General features: G+C 47.1%; 1 protein-coding gene across 4 annotated transcripts; it reads left to right on the top strand.

The window, feature by feature from the left end:
• The first annotated feature begins 418 nt into the window (after nt 1-418).
• On the top strand, nt 419-18,611 carry PKN3 (protein kinase N3). Of its 4 annotated transcripts, none has more exons than XM_040405042.1 (21): nt 419-509; nt 7,405-7,687; nt 8,001-8,155; nt 9,840-10,106; nt 10,293-10,503; nt 10,594-10,776; nt 11,341-11,450; nt 11,525-11,668; nt 11,848-11,923; nt 12,008-12,158; nt 12,589-12,727; nt 13,215-13,282; nt 13,605-13,671; nt 14,103-14,194; nt 14,672-14,848; nt 15,383-15,445; nt 15,669-15,745; nt 15,829-15,971; nt 16,200-16,307; nt 17,303-17,383; nt 18,333-18,611. In XM_040405042.1, the coding sequence occupies exons 2-21, from the start codon at nt 7,417-7,419 to the stop codon at nt 18,552-18,554; spliced, it is 2,805 nt and encodes a 934-aa protein (XP_040260976.1). In that variant the 5' UTR covers nt 419-509; nt 7,405-7,416; the 3' UTR covers nt 18,555-18,611. The 4 variants fall into 4 exon arrangements, with proteins under 4 accessions (XP_040260976.1, XP_040260972.1, XP_040260975.1 ...); XM_040405038.1 differs by having other exon boundaries at nt 7,405-7,711; XM_040405041.1 differs by lacking the exon at nt 419-509 and adding an exon at nt 7,026-7,301 and having other exon boundaries at nt 7,405-7,711.
• The last annotated feature ends 263 nt before the right edge of the window (nt 18,612-18,874 follow it).

Below are 18,874 nucleotides of genomic sequence, written 5' to 3'. Positions count from 1 at the left end.
ATTTATCTACATGATAAATGCCATTTGCTGAAGTGAGACGATCCCTTTAATGATTATCAGTGGCTTTTGGAATATCAAAGGAAATCACGGTACTCAGGTGCAACCCGTGAAAAAATGGAGATAACATACAAACTGCATACAAATGGAGAACAAAAGATAAATAGTTGATTTTGCAATATCTTGGCTGTAAAATTATAATAATGCGAGGCAAAGAGAAGAGATTGGGACTCCGCCCTGCAGTTTTCCTTCTGTCCACTAGGTGTCGTCGCTGCTCTTATAAAAGCATCCAGATTAGTAATTTTTATACCGTCCACTAGATGCCGCTAATGATCAGGGTTCTTCTGACCGTTACTGATTAAACACACACTAGATGGCGAATCTCTCCAGTTGCAGTACCCCCTGCTCTCCACTGGGCGGAGCCGGTTTCCCGGGAAGATTGAAAGTTTAGGGAGTGTGGGCGGGGAAGGCCCGGTGTCCGGAGGCTCCGGGCTGTGGGACGGCGGCTGCAGGTGAGCGGGGTCCGGACATTGGGGTCACTAGAGGACGGTGGGGGGCGACCGTGTATCCTGCTCGTGTGTGATACCGGTATGGTCGGTACCCTGTAACCGCCAGTGTGGGAACCTGTCGTGTCACGTGATCACGCTGTATGTTCTCATGTTGTACATGTATGCAGTGCTCTGATGTGCAGATCTGCAGTATTACATTTACAGTCCTGATCCAGAATGTGTTTGTCTGGTTCCTCCCTGTATAGAGCCCACCTTGTATGTTATTTCATTATTTAATGCAGTTGGGATTTTAGACATTTCTATATTCAGATAATTTTTGCACCATTTCGTAAGAGAAAACTATTGACGTGTATAGATCTGCTGGAAAAATGGGCTTTCACACAATGAACCGTTAGTGTCCCTCTCTGTGAGGTCTGGGTATGTACATTACACTGGGGAGGGGCGGCGGTGTAATGAGAATGCGTGTCTGTGTGTGTATATAGGGTTATACATAATATAGATGTGCAAGAATATGTATATTACCATATATTGTATGTACAAACGCATATATATATGTATTGTTTGTGTGTATAATGTATACATCATTTTATTGTGTACTTTGTATATGAAGTGCGTATGTGTATATAAACATGTATTAATTCTGATTATATACATATTGTATATGTGGTGTGTGTGATTATGTACAGTACGCCCTTTTTGTCTCTTTCATATAGATTATCTCTGAGCAGTGCAGTCGGTGCATCGGATCCATTTTTATTCTGATTTATCTTTTTTTATTTTCTTGTAATCCTTAAAGGGTCCCTCCAGCTGTGTACATGTGCCGTATCCGCTGGAGTGTATTACATTAGTTGGGGCACAGGTGTCCCAGTTCTCCCTCAGCCCTTACAGAATTCCATGCACACCCACTGCCCCCTCCAGATGAGTTCTGCAGCCTTTATTTTCTCTGGACATGCTGGGAGTTGTAGTCTCACCACAGCTGGACAGCAGTAACGCATTACTCGGCCACATCCCCTGCGCTGAGTGCTCGGAAGGTGCCTGAACCTGTTCTGTCCTCCCTGCTTCTCGTCAGGTGTCTGGAGAGAACGGGAAAACGCTCCCTGGTGTCGGTAGAGATAGGGGGTGGGTGCCTCCGGTGTCGGGAGAGAATGGGAGCGCATCCCCTGGTGTCGGGAGAGAATGGGACTGCTTGCCTCCGGTGTCTGGAGAGAAGGGGAGAGCGCCCCCTGGGTGTCGGGAGAGATGGGGAGCGCGCCCCCCCGGGTGTGGGGAGAGAGAGGCCTCTTTCACACGGGCGAGTTTTCCGCGCAGGTGCAATGCGTGAGGTGAACACATTGCACCAGCACTGAATCCGGACCCATTCACTTCCATGGGGCTGTGCACATGAGCGGGGATTTTCACGCATCACTTGTGCGTTGCGTGAAAATCGCAGCATGCTCTATATTGTGCGTTTTTCACGCAATGCAGGCCCCATAGAAGCAAGTGCGGATGCAGTGCCGATTGGGCTGGGGACCCGATCTTTATTATTTTCCCTTATAACATGGTTATAAGGGAAAATAATAGCATTGTTAATACAGAATGCAAAGTAAATGAGGGATGGAGGGGTTAAAAAATAAATTAAAAAAATGTAAACTCACCTCATCCACTTGTTCGCGCTGCCCGGCTCGTCGTCTTTCTTCTTCTTTGATGACCTGGGAGGAAAAGGACCTTAGGTGAACGTCACTGCGCTCATCACCATGGTGATGGACCATGTGATGAGCGCAGTGACGTCACCAATGGTCCTTTTCCTCCCAGGTCATCAAAGAAGAAGAATGTGGATGAGGTGAGTTTAATTATTATTATTATTATTATTATTATTATTTTATTTTTTTAACCCCTCCATCCCTCATTTACTTAGCATTCTGTATTAAGAATGCTATTATTTTCCCTTATAACCATGTCATAAGGGAAAATAAAATTTACACAACATCGATCCCAAACCCGAACTTCTGTGAAGAAGTCCGGGTTCGGGTCTGGGTACCAAACATGGCGATTTTTCTCACGCACAGAAAAATTGCGCATTTTCCCGCGACGCACCCGCATACTATCCGGCCCTCACACGCAACGCCTGTGTGAAAGAGGCCATAGGGAGCGTTCCCCCCTGGGTGTCGGGAGAGATGGGGAGCTCGCCCCTCCAGTGGTGGTCAGTGATGTCTAGAAACACTGGTCTAACCACATGGATGGAATTTATTCATTACCATTTTACTATTAGTTCAGGACTGTTAAGGGGTTACTTGCTGTCTGGAAGTGCTGTTTACATTTCGTTGTGCTTTTCCTCTGTTATTCCTCCTGGACATTTAAAAATAAATTGGCAAAGGGGTCCCGGTGTCCGACCCTGAGAGGACTCATTGGACACTGTTAGTGTGTAGGGACACTCTTTTAAGAAGGGATATTCCAGGAGTAATAACAGAGGAACAGAATAGGTCCTCTTTAGAGTCAGTTTGGGTTACCTTGCAGCTTGATAATCATAAGGTAACTCGTGTAGGTGTGATATATAGACCACCCGGCCAAGTCAAAGAATTAGATGATCTACTAGTTGAGGAAATAGCTAAAATGACAATGAAGGGGGAAGTTATCATTATGGGAGATTTCAATCTTCCAGATATAAACTGGAAAACCAAAATAGCTAGTTCTGCCAGGAGTACAGATATTCTAAATTCCCTACTGGCATTATCTCTACAGCAAGTAGTTGAGGAGCCAACCCGGAAGGAGGCCATTTTAGATTTATGATTCACAAATGGGAATTTTGGTATCTGATATTACTGTAGGAGAAAGCTTGGGATCTAGTACAGTGACTGAGTCACACCACACAAAAACAAAAGTTTTAGATTTTAGAAAAACAGACTTTTCTAAAATTAGATTAGTGGTATAAGAGTCCCTATCAGATTGGAACAGTTTCATTGGAGTCCAGGAGAAATGGGACTACTTAAAAGTGGCACTATAGAAGGCAACAGAAAATTGCATTAGGCTTGTCAGTAAAAGCAAAAAAAGGAAGAGACCACTGTGGTACTCAGCAGAAGTGCCCAAAATCATTAAAAACAAAAAAAATAACATTTAGGAGTTATAAAAAATAAAAAAACGAGGATGACAGGCAAATTTATAAGATTAGGCAGAGAGAGGCCAAACAAGTTATAAGAGCTTCTAAAGCACAGGCAGAAGAGCAATTAGCTCAGTCAGGGAAAAAAGGCGAGAAGGCATTCTTCAGATACATAAATGAAAAAAGTAAACTAAAACAAGGAATTACCAAATTAAAAACAAAAGATGGAAGGTATATGGAAGAAGATAAAGAACTTGCTGACTGCCTCAATGAATACTTCTGTTCAGTTTTTACAAAGGAAAATGAAGGAAAAGGACCTCAGTTGGGAAAGAAGACTAATGAATCTTTTGATGCGTGTGTCTTTACAGAGGAAGAGGTTCTAAGTCAGCTGTCTAAAATTAATACAAATAAGTCACAGGGGCCTGATGGGATACACCCAAAGCTATTAAAAGAGCTCAGCGGTGAACTAGCAAAACCATTAACAGATTTATTTAACCAATCACTGGCAACAGGAGTCGTCCCAGAAGATTGGAAATTAGCAAATGTTGTGCCCATTCACAAGAAAGGTAGTAGGGAGGAATCGGGCAACTATAGGCCAGTAAGCCTGACATCAATAGTGGGGACATTAATGGAAACCATACTTAAAGAGAACCTGTCACCAGGATTTTGTGTATAGAGCTGGGGACATGGGTTGCTAGATGGCCGCTAGCACATCCGCAATACCCAGTCCCCATAGCTCTGTGTGCTTTTATTGTGTTAAAAAACAGTTTTGAACAATATGCAAATGACCTGATATGAGTCCTGTATCCGGAGATGAGTCAAGCAGAAAGGAGCCCAGCACCGCCCCGCGTCCTCCGAATCTCCTCCTTGCTGGCTGACGTCACAGAGCTGGAGCGCCGAAATCTCGCGATGCGCGAGCTAGCGCATGCGCAGTGTCGGCATCATGTTCATTCTCTGTACTGGCATCAGCACAGGGAACGAACTACGCATGCGCTAGCTCGTGCATCGCGAGATTTCGGCGCTCCAGCTCTGTGACGTCAGCCAGCAAGGAGGAGATTCGGAGGACGCGGGGCGGTGCTTGGCTCCTTTCCGCTTGACTCATCTCCGGATACAGGACTCATATCAGGTCATTTGCATATTGTTCAAAACAGTTTTTTAACACAATAAAAGCACACAGAGCTATGGGGACTGGGTATTGCGGATGTGCTAGCGGCCATCTAGCAACCCATGTCCCCAGCTCTATACACAAAATCCTGGTGACAGGTTCCCTTTAAGGAGAGGATTGTGGAACATCTAAAATCCCATGGATTGAAAGATGAAAAACAGCATGGCTTTACTTCAGGGAGATCATGTCAAACTAATCTTATTGATTATTATTTTTTTGATTGGGTGACTAAAATAATAGATGGCGGAGGTGCAGTAGACATCGCTTATCTAGACTTTAGTAAGGCTTTTGATACTGTCCCACATAGAAGGCTTATCAATAAATTGCAGTCTTTGGGCTTGGACTCCCATATTGTTGAATGGATTAGGCAGTGGCTGAGGGACAGACAACAGAGGGTTGTAGTCAATGGAGTATATTCAGACCATGGTCTTGTTACCAGTGGGGTACCTCAGGGATCTGTTCTGGGACCCCTATTGTTTAATATATATTGCAGAAGGCCTCGATGGTAAGGGGTGTCTTTTTTCTGATGACACAAAGATTTGTAACAGGGTTGATGTTCCTGGAGGGATACACCAAATGGAAAAGGATTTAGGAAAACTAGAGGAACGGTCAAAAATCTGGCAACTAAAATGTAATGTTGATAAGTGCAAGATAATGCACCTGGGGCGTAAAAACCCAAGAGCAGAATATACAATCAGTGATACAGTCCTAACCTCAGTGTCTGAGGAAAGGGATTTAGGGGTCATTATTTCAGAAGACTTAGAGGTAGGCAGACAATGTCATAGAGCAGCAGGAGATGCTAGCAGAATGCTTGGGTGTATAGGGAGAGGCATTACCAGTAGACAGAGGGAGGCGCTCATGCCGCTCTACAGAGCACTAGTGAGACCTCATCTGGAGTATTGTGCGCAGTAATGGAGACCATATCTCCAGAAGGATATTGATACTTTGGAGAGAGTTCAGAGAAGAGCTACTAAACTAGTACATGGATTGCAGGATAAAACTTACCAGGAAAGATTAAAGGACCTTAACATGTATAGCTTGGAAGAAAGACGAGACAGAGGGGATATGATAGAAACTGCTAAATACATAAAGGGAATCAACAAGGTAAAAGAGGAGAGAATATTTAAAAGAAGAAAAACTGCTACAAGAGGACATAGTGTTAAATTAGAGGGGCAAAGGTTTAAAAGTAATATAAGGAAGTATTACTTTACTGAGAGAGTAGTGGATGCATGGAATAGCCTTCCTGCAGAAGTGGTAGCTGCAAATACAGTGAAGGAGTTTAAGCATGCATGGGATAGGCATAAGGCTATCCTTCATATAAGATAGGGCCAGGGGCTATCCATAGTACTCAGTATATTGGGCAGACTAGATGGGCCGAATGGTTCTTATCTGCCGACACATTCTATGTTTCTTGCACACAACCGTTTTTTGTTCAGTTTTTTCTGTTCCGTATACGGAACCATTCATTTCAATGGATCCGCAAAAAAAACGGAAGGTATTCCTTATGCCTTCCATTTCCGTTGTTCCGTTCAAAGATAGAACATGTCCTTTTATTGTCCACATAACGGACAAGGATAGGACTGTTCTGTCATGGGCCAGCTGTTCCCTTGCGGAACGCAAAATACTGAAAGCCATATGGTTGTGTGCAAGAGGCCTAATGCAGAATTGGAAAAAAAAATGTACTGGAACTATCTAATGGGAAATGCAAGTTAAAGCTTTGTCAGGATTGCTGGAGTAGTAGTATCTCGCCTCTGGGGTCCCCTCCGATCCTGAGAATGTAAGAATGTAGGGGTCACAGCACTAGTGTAGCACTGCTTTCCGAACACTGCGGGGTGGCTGGAGTGCTTCTGCCCAGGGTAGAATTATTAGTGGGTACAGCGCCGTGTCCCACTTTGTTCTCAAAATTGGTGGTGTCCCCAGAGGTCAGACCCCCATTGATCATAAAGTGACGGCGTATCCTAGTGATATATGCCATCATTTTATACGATGAGTATACCCCTTTAAGTGGCGGAGTACAGGCCGTATCTGTGCCAGCAATTGTTGACAGTAAGGGGGGGGCCCGATCAATGCCAAGGAGCCGGGACCCAGCGGAAAGGAACAGGTAAGTATGCTTCCCTTTGCAAGTCTGCCCAGGAGGGGGGTTTAACAACCCCCCCCCCCCCCTTAAAAAAAAATAGAGGCCAGGTTTCCTGGTATGACCCCTTTAACTTTACCAGGCTCCTATTCTGTTAGAAAGTCTGTGACCACCACGTTCAGGTAGCACAGTGTGAGGACCCCACCTAACAGCCCCTCCCATGTATACTGGGGAAGGGGGGGGTGCTATTTCGGGACACTGTCCCTTTGTACACAAGATGTGGCTGGACGCTGTCCTGGACTGTCTGAGTCAGCCGCGTTCACTGACAGGAAGCAGTTCCAGGAAATGACGGCCAGTCTGTAAACTTTTCCAAACTTCTTTAGAACTTTTTCCCTTGCAGGCAGGAGCAAGATCAGCCCGGTGCCCCCCGCCGCCCCTCTCACCATGCCGAGGGGTCAGGTGGAGGCTTTCTGAAAACCTGAGGTGCTACAGGTGTCCGTGAGTCATCGGTCTCCGGTTACCTGTCCCACCCCCCCCCCCCCCTTCCCCGGGAGACGTGTTTAACCCTTTCATCTCTTCTCCCCAGGCGAGCCTCAAGATGGAGATCAGGAACGGAGGGTCACTGATTCTGGATCCCGGGTTCCAGCAGCAGCTGGAGGACTCGAGGGAGCAGCTGAAACGGGAGATCCAGAGGGAGCTGAAGATCAAGGAGGGGGCTGAGAACTTACGCAAAGTGTCAACGGACAAAAAGCATCAGGGCCACGTGGAGAGCCAGCTGAAGGCGTCCAACCGGCGCCTGCAAGAGCTGCACCGCCAACTGCAGGAGCTGAATGGCCGCATCGTCATTATGGAGAAGGACGCCAAACAAGGCAACGAAAGGGTTAAAGCGTTGGGTGGGATTAGGCAGAAAGTCGGTTTTCTACAAAAAGGGTGTCGCCCTTTTCCACAGGCTGTGTCCGGTATTGCAGCGCAGCCCTTTTCAAGTGAATGGGGCTTAGTTGCAGTACCACACCCGGCCTTTAAACAATAGTGGCGCTGTTTCCTAAGCTCCTTGCTACCTAGTTATGTAGTAGTATAGGAGTTGGAGCTGATTTGCCATTCAAAGGGGTGGGAAAGGTTGGTGACTACCTCTGGGAGCGGTACAGGTAGTACTTATGTTTACATTACTACGTTGTTTAACAGATGGGGTGGTCTCTCCGGATCACTGTATATTCGATCAGAGCCTCGATCCAAGGCAGCGCAGAGTGGAAGCGCTGAAGAGGCAGCTGCACATAGAGAACAAGGTCCGACAAGGTGCAGAGAACATAATTCAGATGTTTTCCAGTGGAGCTTCGAAGGTGAGGATCGTCTCTGATCCAGCGCAAAAAGAGCAAATTCCTGTTGGTCAAGTTTCAACGGAATTTATAAAATTTCAAATATTTCAGTGGAAAAGCAGTCATTTTATGTTAAAGGTTATTTTCTCACCAGTACAAATATCCATGACATTACTTATCCTGTACTGATCCTGAGTTACATCCTGTATTATACTCCAGAGCTGCACTCACTATTCTGCTGGTGCAGTCACTGTGTACATACATTACATTACTTATCCTGTACATATGATCCTGAGTTACATCCTGTATTATACTCCAGAGCTGCATTCACTATTCTGCTGGTGCAGTCACTGCGTACATACATTACATTACTTATCCTGTACATATGATCCTGAGTTACTTCCTGTATCATACTCCAGAGCTGCATTCACTATTCTGCTGGTGCAGTCACTGTGTACATACATTACATTACTTATCCTGTACATATGATCCTGAGTTACATCCTGTATTATACTCCAGAGCTACACTCACTATTCTGCTGGTGCAGTCACTGTGTACATACATTACTTATACTGAGTTACATCCTGTATCATACTCCAGAGCTGCACTCACTATTCTGCTGGTGGAGTCACTGTGTACATACATTATTTATCCTGTACTGAATACTGATCCTGAGTTACATCCTGTATCATACTCCAGAGCTGCACTCACTATTCTGCTGGTGCAGTCACTGTGTACATACATTACATTACTTATCCTGAGTTACATCCTGTATGATATTCCAGAGCTGCACTCACTATTCTGCTGATGCAGTCACTGTGTACATACACGGAATGCTGGGTAATTTCATCTCCTGAAGACTGCAGAAATTGGAATGCAGCTCTTGAGTATAATTTTGACAAGTAGTCTTCTATTGTCTGGCAGTTTTCAACCAAGGATACATAGGGGTATATCACGACTCTCTGCAGTGGATGTAATGGCAGACGGTGTGAACGCCCCTTTAGGGTCACACATAGAAGGTCAGCAATGCTCCGTGTCCTAGGTGATAAACCGATAAGGGTGGGGGCGGTTTCTCAAGAGGCTCCGTCATCTGCACCTTATCAGTAAAAGGTTGGTGTTGTGCTGGTGGGAGTTGTCAGAACTGAGGGCTAAAGACATGCCGGGGCATTCTCTTAAAGGGACAGTTTACCTTCAAATGGCTAAAATTCACTTAGCATGGCTCTAGTTTAAAATCTGCTCATAATTAAGGTAGCGACCTTAGATGAAAATGAAATGAACATATTAAAGAAATTGTCTAGTATTAGAAATACCTGGCTGCTTTCTGCCTAAAACAGCGCCCCACATCTCCACAGGTTATTTCAGGTATTGTTCCCCCCCCCACCTCCACCCATTGAAGTGAAAGGGGATGAGCTGCAATACCACTCACTAGGTGCACAGGTGTTTCAAAATTGTAAAGGTCCACATCCAAAAAGGGGGCAAATATAATAAATTCTGGAATGACATGATGAAATTCTGTCTGCCAGCGGTCGCCAACAGATGGCGCTCACTGCCTCTGTATTTGTACAGTTCCCATTGAGCTGCATTGAAGCTGTATAAGCAGTGAGCGCCCCCTAGTGGTGGTGACAGGTAATGCTGTGTTATGGAGTTCAGTGTCTCAGTGGCGTGGTCTGTGGTAGATATCTGACTGTGACTGTGTCATCTATTCCAGGACAGGAAGCTTCTGGCCACAGCTCAGCAAATGCTTCAGGACAGCCGGATAAAAACGGAGTTACTCCGCATGCAGATCGTGAAGTTAACACAGTCCCCGGGGGCGGCATCTGACCTTAACGACTCGGACACGCTGTCGCCCCTGGAGTTACGACTGGAGGAGCTGAGGCGGCACTTACGAGTGGAAGCGGCGGTTGCAGAGGGAGCAAAGAACGTGGTGAAGTTGCTGGGTGGACGCAAACTGCAGGATCGGAAGGCTTTGGCGGAGGTGAGAAAAAGCGCCTCCTCTATTAACAGGTTGTGTCTGGTTTTGCAGCTCGGCTCCTTTGCCAAACAATACCACATGCAGCCTGTGGGACAGGTGTGGCGCTATTTTTGCAATAAAAACCCAAGTTTTTCTAGTCCTGTACAGCCCCTTTTAAGTGGGTTGTGTCTGGTTTCCGTCCGTCTCCAGGCCCAGTCACGACTACACGAGTCCAGCCAGAAGATCGACCTCCTCCGCCTGGCCCTGGAGCGCTGCTTGTCTGAGCTCCCCTCCGGACACCCCAAACAGCTGCTCATCAAACAGGATCTGCAGAGTTGTCCTACCGCGGGCGGCGTCTGGGGGAAGGAGCAGATCCTGGGCCAGACCCTCACCCCTCTCATCAAGCCGACGGCCCTGACGGGTACCTGGGGGGTGTCATTAGGGGGCAGTATTCTAGATCCTGGTGGGATGGGGTAGGATTCCTAGTGTTCCCCGTGTTTTCTCTGCACAGGAACTCTGGAGATCCACATCTTGGGCTGTCAGGGGCTGCTGGAGTCGGTTCCTGGACGTTCTAGGGCGACGTCCGGTCACGAAAGTCCTAACGAGGCAAAGAACTTCATGCGTTACCGGGCTGGAGGAAGCAGTCATGGACGAGGCGGATCTGGAAGATACTTACGGACGGATGAGATCTGCGGTAACCTCTTGTCTTCCATGTTTAGTATGTAAGGGAGCTGAGATTTATTAAAGGGGAATTTCACCTAATTGTATCTTCTGATGGGTCATGGAGGTATCACTACTGGGGCCCCTTCTTGCATTCTCACCAACGCCCTAACCCTAAGTTGCAACCTTATAGTCTTTCACACTCTGCACCATAATAGTACGATGTAGTTCCCACCTTACCATTACGGAGCAGTGATAGGATGGGCTGTGCCCACGCCATTGATTGAGGGTGCCATCTTTAATACACAGCAAACACCCTGCTCTGATAGCCGGGATCAGATAACCCCTTGGATGCCATGGTTGGAGAGGGGGGAAGGGCTCCCTCTCACTCCTGCCGGCTCCTCGTCGGGGGCGCTACCCTGCCGGCTCCTCGTCGGGGGCGCTACCCTGCCGGCTCCTCGTCGGGGGCGCTACCCTGCCGGCTCCTCGTCGGGGGCGCTACCCTGCCGGCTCCTCGTCGGGGGCGCTACCCTTTGCGATTGTATATGTGACAGGTCATAAATGATTACTGCTGCATGACCCCTTTTATCTTCCATAGGAGAGGTGATGTGCCTCCTCAAGGTCGATAACAAGCCAGTCACTCATACTAACTGGGGACCAGTTCACAACCAGTGCTGGGATCAGAGGTTCACTATCGAGCTGGAGCGGGTAAGTCCAGACATGGACACCGTTGTGCACTCTTTCCTATATCCTTTCCACCATTCTTTCTTTTCATCCCACAGTCCAGGGAGTTGCAGCTGTCCGTGCATTGGCGAGACTGGCGGGAGCTGTGCGCCATCCGCTTCATACGTCTGGAGGACTTTCTGGACAATGAGCGGCACGGGGTTTGCCTGGAGCTGGAGCCACAAGGGATGCTGTTTGCTGAGGTAAAGGGTCTAAGGCAGTGGAGAGCCCCCTGGGTCACTAAATTGTAGCATCTACCTTTTTAGGGACCTGTCAGCAGGTGCTCACGTCAGCCATACTGGTTAGCACCCAGCTTTCCCAGGCAGAGCTATAGCAGCTGAGTGGACAGGGTGTGTGTGACCGGTCCGCTCGTTTATTCCAGATCATGTTCTGTAACCCCGTGATCGAGAGGAGAGGCAAAGTCCAGAGGCAAAAACGCATATTCCCAAAGCAGAAAGGTAAGTGTCCTCTCCTGGCCGTAGGGTGCGGCTTCTTGCCAGAACGTTCCAGCTAAACTTTCATCTGTTTCTTGTCTTTTTTAGGAAACGATTTCCTCAGGGCCACCCAAATGAACATAAATTTTGCAACCTGGGGACGACTGATGATGAGCATCCTACCTCCGTGCGGCACCGTGACTTCTCTTAGCCCACCGCTACCCAGTTCTAGCGATACCCAGGTTGATCCCGTAGACAGGTGGGCCCTCACCATTTTGTCTCTTGCTCCTAGTACCAAGATCTCCAGCTTGGCTCTTTTAGCTGTAGTGACACTACAACTCCCAGCATGCCCATGGCAGTTGGAGACCACTAATGTAGATGGGGTGCGGCCATTGCTCCACTTAGTTGATTGGTAGGGGGTTGCTGCCTGGCCCTCACTTTATGCAATAGACACCACTGATACCCACTAATTGCAATGGGCACCCTACCATAATGATGTATGGACGGTGGTCTCCCATCAGCAAGACGTCCCCCATGAAAATTTAAAGCGCAGATTCAATTGTCATATTTTGGGTGGTGATAGGGGCGGCGTAAATCGGCAACTTTTTGGTTCCCAGCCAAGTAGCCCATCCTCTTTTACATGGAACTATTTTTTTTAACTTTCCCCTCATCGTCTGTCTTCCGTGCAGCACTTTCCCGGTGAAGAAATTGATCTTCAGCGATGACCCTTCAACTAAGCCACCACCACCCAAACCTCCCCGCGTGTTCCTCCCGCTGGAACCCGAAAAAGAAGCGTCTTCCACAGACTCTTGTAAGGCTCCTGTGAAGGTGTGTGCATGACAGAACCGATAATGACTACGATCAGAGACTGACGCCATTTCTAACCCATAGACCACCAGGTTCTAGATCAGATCATCATCTGACACGTCATATAGATGGCCTCAGACTATGCACCCCCTCCAATCCCCAAAACATAACGCCATGGTGGTCTGTAGGGCAAATGCCTTTTGGCACAGCTTTTAACCATTGTGAGCGTTCTGTTGGACATATCCAAAGGGCTTCAGGCAGTCTAAATGCCCCCTTATGGATTTTGGTGGAAGGCTGTGTTCCAAATTTGTGGACCCCCCAATGATATCTTATGACCCACCAGAAAAGGTTTTTATGTGGACACTTTATGTGAAACTACAACTCCCAGCATGCCCTATTCAATACATTGGGATTTTCGAGAAGATCGGAGCAAAAGTGCATGTTGGGAGGTTGCTGACCCCTGATGTAATCACAGAATTTATGACCTTTTGCTTTCTTCCTGTTCTAGTCCATGAAGCGCATCCACTCAGAGGAAGGAGGGACCCCGAGCTCTGCTGAACCCCAAAAGCTTCTCAGGTTATTGCAGCCGCTTATAATTTTATATAATAATATTGTGTAAAGGGACAGATAGCAAAAAGTTACCCTTTGGGGACACTATGGGGTTTATGAATAGGGTGACCCCAGCTTATCAAGTGGGTGCATCCCTTTCCTCCACCTTACACACTGTGAACCCCACAGATAGCTGCTCTGTCAGGGGGTTAGTGTTGATGATTTGGGCCTCTCCCGTCGGGAGGTGGTGGGGCATTTTGACGATTTCTGCAGAATCCTGGGTGCATCGGGCCTTTAACCAGAATGTCATGGAAGTTGTTGCTCATTGTATGTGCATATGTTCGTACAGGAAAAGGGTGCTTCAGCTGGATGACTTCACCTGCGTATCTGTGCTGGGCAAGGGGCATTTCGGGAAGGTAAGTGCCATACTATATTACTGTGAATTCTGAGATCCGGGAATAAATGGGCTTGACAATACTTAAGTTCATAAGTCTCTGATGAGATATACAAAAGATAACATGCATAGTAAGTAATAGTCACCAAAGCCATGGACAACTGAGCGAGCTCCCCATCCACCAGTTCCCAGGTTCAGCCGACAAGACTAATGTGTATGGGGACCTTTAGGCTGGCCTTAAAACACATGCATGTAAGGAAGAAGGAGAGCTACGCTCCTGCCAGGACCTCTGTGGCTGCTTATCTCCCTTGAAAACAAACGATCAGGCAAGTTGGACATGTCCAATCCTTAGGGGAGAGTTTGTACTCCTGGTTCAACCAATTTTGTCATATTTAGCACTAAAATTGATGGTACCTGTAGCCACTAATCCGGTTGGGTTCTGTGTTTTTTCAGGTACTTCTTGCTGAGTATAAGAAGACGGGAAAGCTGTATGCCATCAAAGCGCTGAAGAAGCGAGAGATCGTGAGCCGAGATGAGTTTGAAAGGTAGGAATTTTAAACTTCTTTATCTTCTGCCTTTCCGCCCCTAAACCTTAGACTTACCTTACAAATGTAGCATTGTTCCATCGCCGCTGGTTATTGGGGCTCCCATGAAGAAAGACACCGCCGACAGCAATGACTATCGCAGTCATGCGCAGGTGGAGGACACGAGGAAGTAGTGAGGGATCCTAGACTTGGTGCCAAAGCTTAGTCCATGGATGACAGCATCTTTGCTTACTTGAATCACCCCTTCTACTTGTGGGGGGCTGCCGCTGGGAAACCCGACACTCAGCTGTTATTACAGGGGAGCTGCACTGCAGGGGACTCCTGGGTTTTCAGTGCTCTGTACCACGACTGTCTTTTTATAATGGTGACCCCCCCCCCCCCCCCCCCCCAAATTTGCCGAATTTCATTCTAGCTAACACCTTACCCTGCACCTTGACCCCAGTCCCTGCTCCTTCTGACCCCTCTCCTTTCTTTCAGTTTGCAGTGTGAGAAGCGGATCTTTGAGGTGGTGAATTCCTCTGGTCACCCGTTCTTGGTGAACCTTTTTGGATGCTTCCAGACCTCAGCGCATGCGTGTTTTGTCATGGAGTACATGCCGGGCGGAGACCTGATGATGCACATACATGAAAATATCTTCTCACTACCTGCAGCAAGGTAAAGGCGCCCATACACCATCAATAGCTGTTGGCAGAATGGTCGATCGACTGACGGCTGACTCTCCCTCCCCCATTACACATGCATTCTCGGTTTGGCTCAGCATACATGTGTTTTCAATGGCAAGAGAGGAGAAACCCACACGCACATATAATGGCTGCTTATCTTTTGTGAGAACAGAAGGATCGGGTGTTAAAATTCGTCCTACGGCAGCACAGTCACGAAAGCTGTGATGCCTGCGGACTACAGGAAATGAAAATTTCAGGTAAATACATTTTCATTTTCCTGGCCTTCCTACAGCAGTGCACCTTTCGTGACTGTGCTGCCTACGGACTACAGGAAATGAAAACTTCCAGTAAATAAATTTTTGTTTTCCCTCAACATCATCTGTCGGGGGGAGAGTCAAGGCCCCCATAAACATTAGATCGTTGTCCTGCCCCTCCAAAATAAGCAATGGTCTAATGTGTATGGGTGCCTTTAAAACACTGCGCTCTCTCTGTCTCCCTTGTCACAATTGGCTGTCTTTTCTATTAGGTTCTACTCCGCCTGCGTGGTCCTGGGGCTCCAGTTCCTACACCAGAACAAAATCATTTACAGGTACGAACGGCATCACGTGCACAGCGATCCTCGGGCTGCATGACCCCACATCTCGCTGCCTGTCCTACTGGTTCCGTTTCTGCGTAGAGCATGCTCTGCCTCCCTGCATTATGGTAGATGTAGTGCAGAATAAACCATCTCCTATAGCGCATTGCATCAAAGCACATGACAATAGGATTTGCTCCATGTGGCGGCAGATGTATAAAATTCTGTTTCTGCTCAGAGACTTGAAGCTGGACAACTTACTGATGGACGCCAGTGGCTTTGTGAAGATTGCAGATTTTGGGCTCTGTAAAGAAGGTGAGGATGTGGATGCCCTCATCCCATTTAAAGCTGGGATCAAGTAAGGGAAGAGGGGGCGATAATTTAGTTTTCTGTCTCAGGTATGGGATATGGTGACAGGACCAGCACCTTCTGTGGTACACCCGAGTTCCTCGCGCCTGAAGTTCTGACCGACACGTCGTATACGTACGCAGTGGACTGGTGGGGACTGGGAGTGCTGATCTATGAGATGCTGGTTGGAGAGGTGAGACATGATCCGTGGTTACTGCACTGGTAAAACATGTTGGCCCTTACCATGGGGGGGGGGGGGGGGGTATAGATGATTCTACCCTTTTGGTGCCTCCTGGCAAAATCTGGCCTCTTGTAGATAATATGTAAGCCATTGTAATCGTCATGGTCAAATGCCTTCTGTTTCCGCACAATCTTTGCTTATGCCGCCATCATTCCTGCCTGCTCTGTGGTTTCTGGTTAGTGTCCATTTCCTGGTGACGATGAGGAGGAGGTGTTTGATAGTATCGTGAATGAAGAAGTGCGTTACCCACGTTTCCTGGCCAAGGAAGCCATCAACATTATACGAAAGGTATGTGAATAGTTGGTGTAAGATGGCGGCTAGTCTCTGGGTCTGCTCTCTGCATCTTAAAGGCTATGCACACCTTCAGGGGAATTATTTTTTATTTTTTTTATGATTGCGTTTTACTAATTTTGGGCTAAAATAATTTTATCCATTGGTCTGCCGTTTCTGAGATACAGTGGTTAAAAAAAATCAGTCTGCAGGCTGTAAGTCTGTGTTCTTTAAATCCTCTCCTCTGATGGATGACATGTGTGGCTCTCATCTCTGATCTCCTGACCTCCTAAACACGCAGTATGGCTCAGTTCCTATCAAACTGATAAGAATATGGCTTGAGTAAGTGTTTGAGGTCAGGAGATCAAATCCATTAGATGAAGGGGTTAAAAGAGAACAGAAACTGACAGACTGATTTTTAACCCCTGTATCTCAGAAACATCTGAACATTTTTAATACAGACCAACTGGTTGTTTTTCTGAACCCAAAACGAGTAGAATGCAATCATAAAAATGTACTGAACACAAAAAGCAGAATAGGTGTGAGCAATCAAAGGAGGAGGAGAGGAGTGAGCTGGTTTTGTGGGAGACGGTGACCTATCAGCTCATATGATAGTAGGGCTGCATCTAATGTACTGTAAATGGGGGAATGGCAGTAAGTAGGAGTCATAGTGTAAAGAGTAGGGTCCCGAGGAGTCGTTTTTAGAAGATGAGACTGCTAGTGAGGCTGGTGCTGTATGTGACCTGGAAAGTACATGCCATTAGGGCAGTAAGGAGCTTATTGTCAGAATAATCACCAAACACTGCGGTTCTTGTCAAATCCGTGCAAAATGCAGCATTTTACTGTTATTTCGAGACAAATGGCAGTTTCACAGCACTGTGTATATTTCCGGTGGCAAATGGCAGTAGCTAAGCCCACAGAATGGAAAACCAGTATAAAGATCCAACTTCCTTGATATGGGATTTTTATTTTTTTTCCAATAATTTAACAATTTTAATTTTTTTCTAATTTAGTTACTTCGGAAAACACCTGATCGCCGCCTAGGGGCTGGTGTAGGTGACGCAGAGGAGATAAAGACACAACCTTTCTACCAGGTACGATGGACTTTAAAAATAAATTTCAGCAATAATTGTTCTTCTGACCCAAATGAGAAGCCTTGAAATTCAGCCATAGCGCAGGATGACATTTCAACATTCTTTTTTCCTCCCTCATAGAGGGCTGATAAAAAAATGTTGATCCTCTTAAAGGGCCATCAATAAATGTCCCATCTGGATGTCTTATAGCCACAGGACATTCCATAAATGTCCGACATGTGCTCACCCACTTGACTTAAAGGGGTATTCCAGTCGGTACAAGTTATCCCCTATCAACTTTAAGATCGTGGGGGTCCCACTGCTGGGACCCCTACGGATCACGAGAACAGGGGGCCCCTGCAGCTCCCCTGAAATGACCGGAATGGCACCCAGCTGCTCCATTCATTTCTATGGAGTTCCGGAGATAGCCGAGCATTTCAGAGATGCTGCAGGGAGTGTGGGGGGTCGCAGCGGTAGGACCCCCACCGATCTTAAAGTTATCCCCTATCCTGTCAATAGGGGATAACTTGTACCAACCGGAATACCCCTTTAACTCCCATAGAAGTGAACAGAGAGCCGTGCACACGTGGCCACCTCTTTGTCCACAGCAGCGTGGGACCCACGCCCCTCAGACATTTATGGCATATCCTGTGTATGTGCCATAAATGTCCAGGTAGGAATACCCCTTTAAAGGGACTTTAAAGTGATCGGTGCTGCACTTCCCTGCCCAGCCAGGGACCTCAGTGTGAAGGGAAAAACAGTAAAGGGTCACAGCGCTTTATTCGGCACTGCTGCCCCTTTATTTTCACAATCCCTGTTGTCCCAAAAATCAGCCCCCACCAATCATAAAGGGATGGCACATTCTGGCTGATAACAGGACACCATGCCCCCCTTTAAGGGCGCGAGGTAGGGCAAGTGTTGAATTAAGGGTCTTGCACCACTAACCTGCCTTCTGCTTGTCGTCATACAGGAGATGGACTGGGAGGTCCTGTATGCCCGCAAGCTGCAGCCTCCCTTCGTACCTGCCTTAAACGATCCCTTTGACGTTCGGAATTTTGATGAAGAATTCACTGGGCAGAAACCTGTGCTGTCTCCATCGGACGACCCTCGCCCCTTGACCGCCGCCGACCAGATTCTCTTCCAGGACTTTGACTTTGTCTCTGATCTTCTTCTTGGAGAGAAGGGGCAGTGAAGCTGCCGATCTTAAGACAATATCTTGGCCTCTCTACGTTTGGTGTGTGATATAATGCACTTAATCCAATGACCTCACCAGAGTCCTCAGGACTGACGGGACCTACTACAAACTATGGCATCTATGTCTACCTCAGCTCAGCTGCTGTTCTTCATGCACTTATTGCCATGATACCTGTGCCAAATGAGCGCCCATGATGTCTTGTAACTCTACTGCTAAGTTGTCTATAGGAGTCCTTAAATCGTCCTCCTCTATCAAGTTGTTATAAAAGGTCTGGGGTCTGCAAACGCAATATAACAGTGGTAGCCATTGAGGGAGAA

The sequence above is a fragment of the Bufo bufo genome, chromosome 8 (assembly GCF_905171765.1).
Source record: "Bufo bufo chromosome 8, aBufBuf1.1, whole genome shotgun sequence".
Classification (NCBI taxonomy): Eukaryota; Metazoa; Chordata; class Amphibia; order Anura; family Bufonidae; genus Bufo; species Bufo bufo.
This window is presented reverse-complemented; position numbering and strand designations above follow the sequence as displayed.

What these genes read in the sequence shown, in the direction of transcription:
- PKN3 (XM_040405038.1), top strand. Translation starts at nt 7,417, where the DNA reads ATGGAGATCAGGAACGGAGGGTCACTGATTCTGGATCCCGGGTTCCAG. An exon ending in CATATTCCCAAAGCAGAAAG is followed by an intron (nt 11,924 to 12,007) that starts GTAAGTGTCCTC and finishes TGTCTTTTTTAG; the next exon opens with GAAACGATTTCCTCAGGGCC. An exon ending in AGCCGAGATGAGTTTGAAAG is followed by an intron (nt 14,195 to 14,671) that starts GTAGGAATTTTA and finishes CCTTTCTTTCAG; the next exon opens with TTTGCAGTGTGAGAAGCGGA.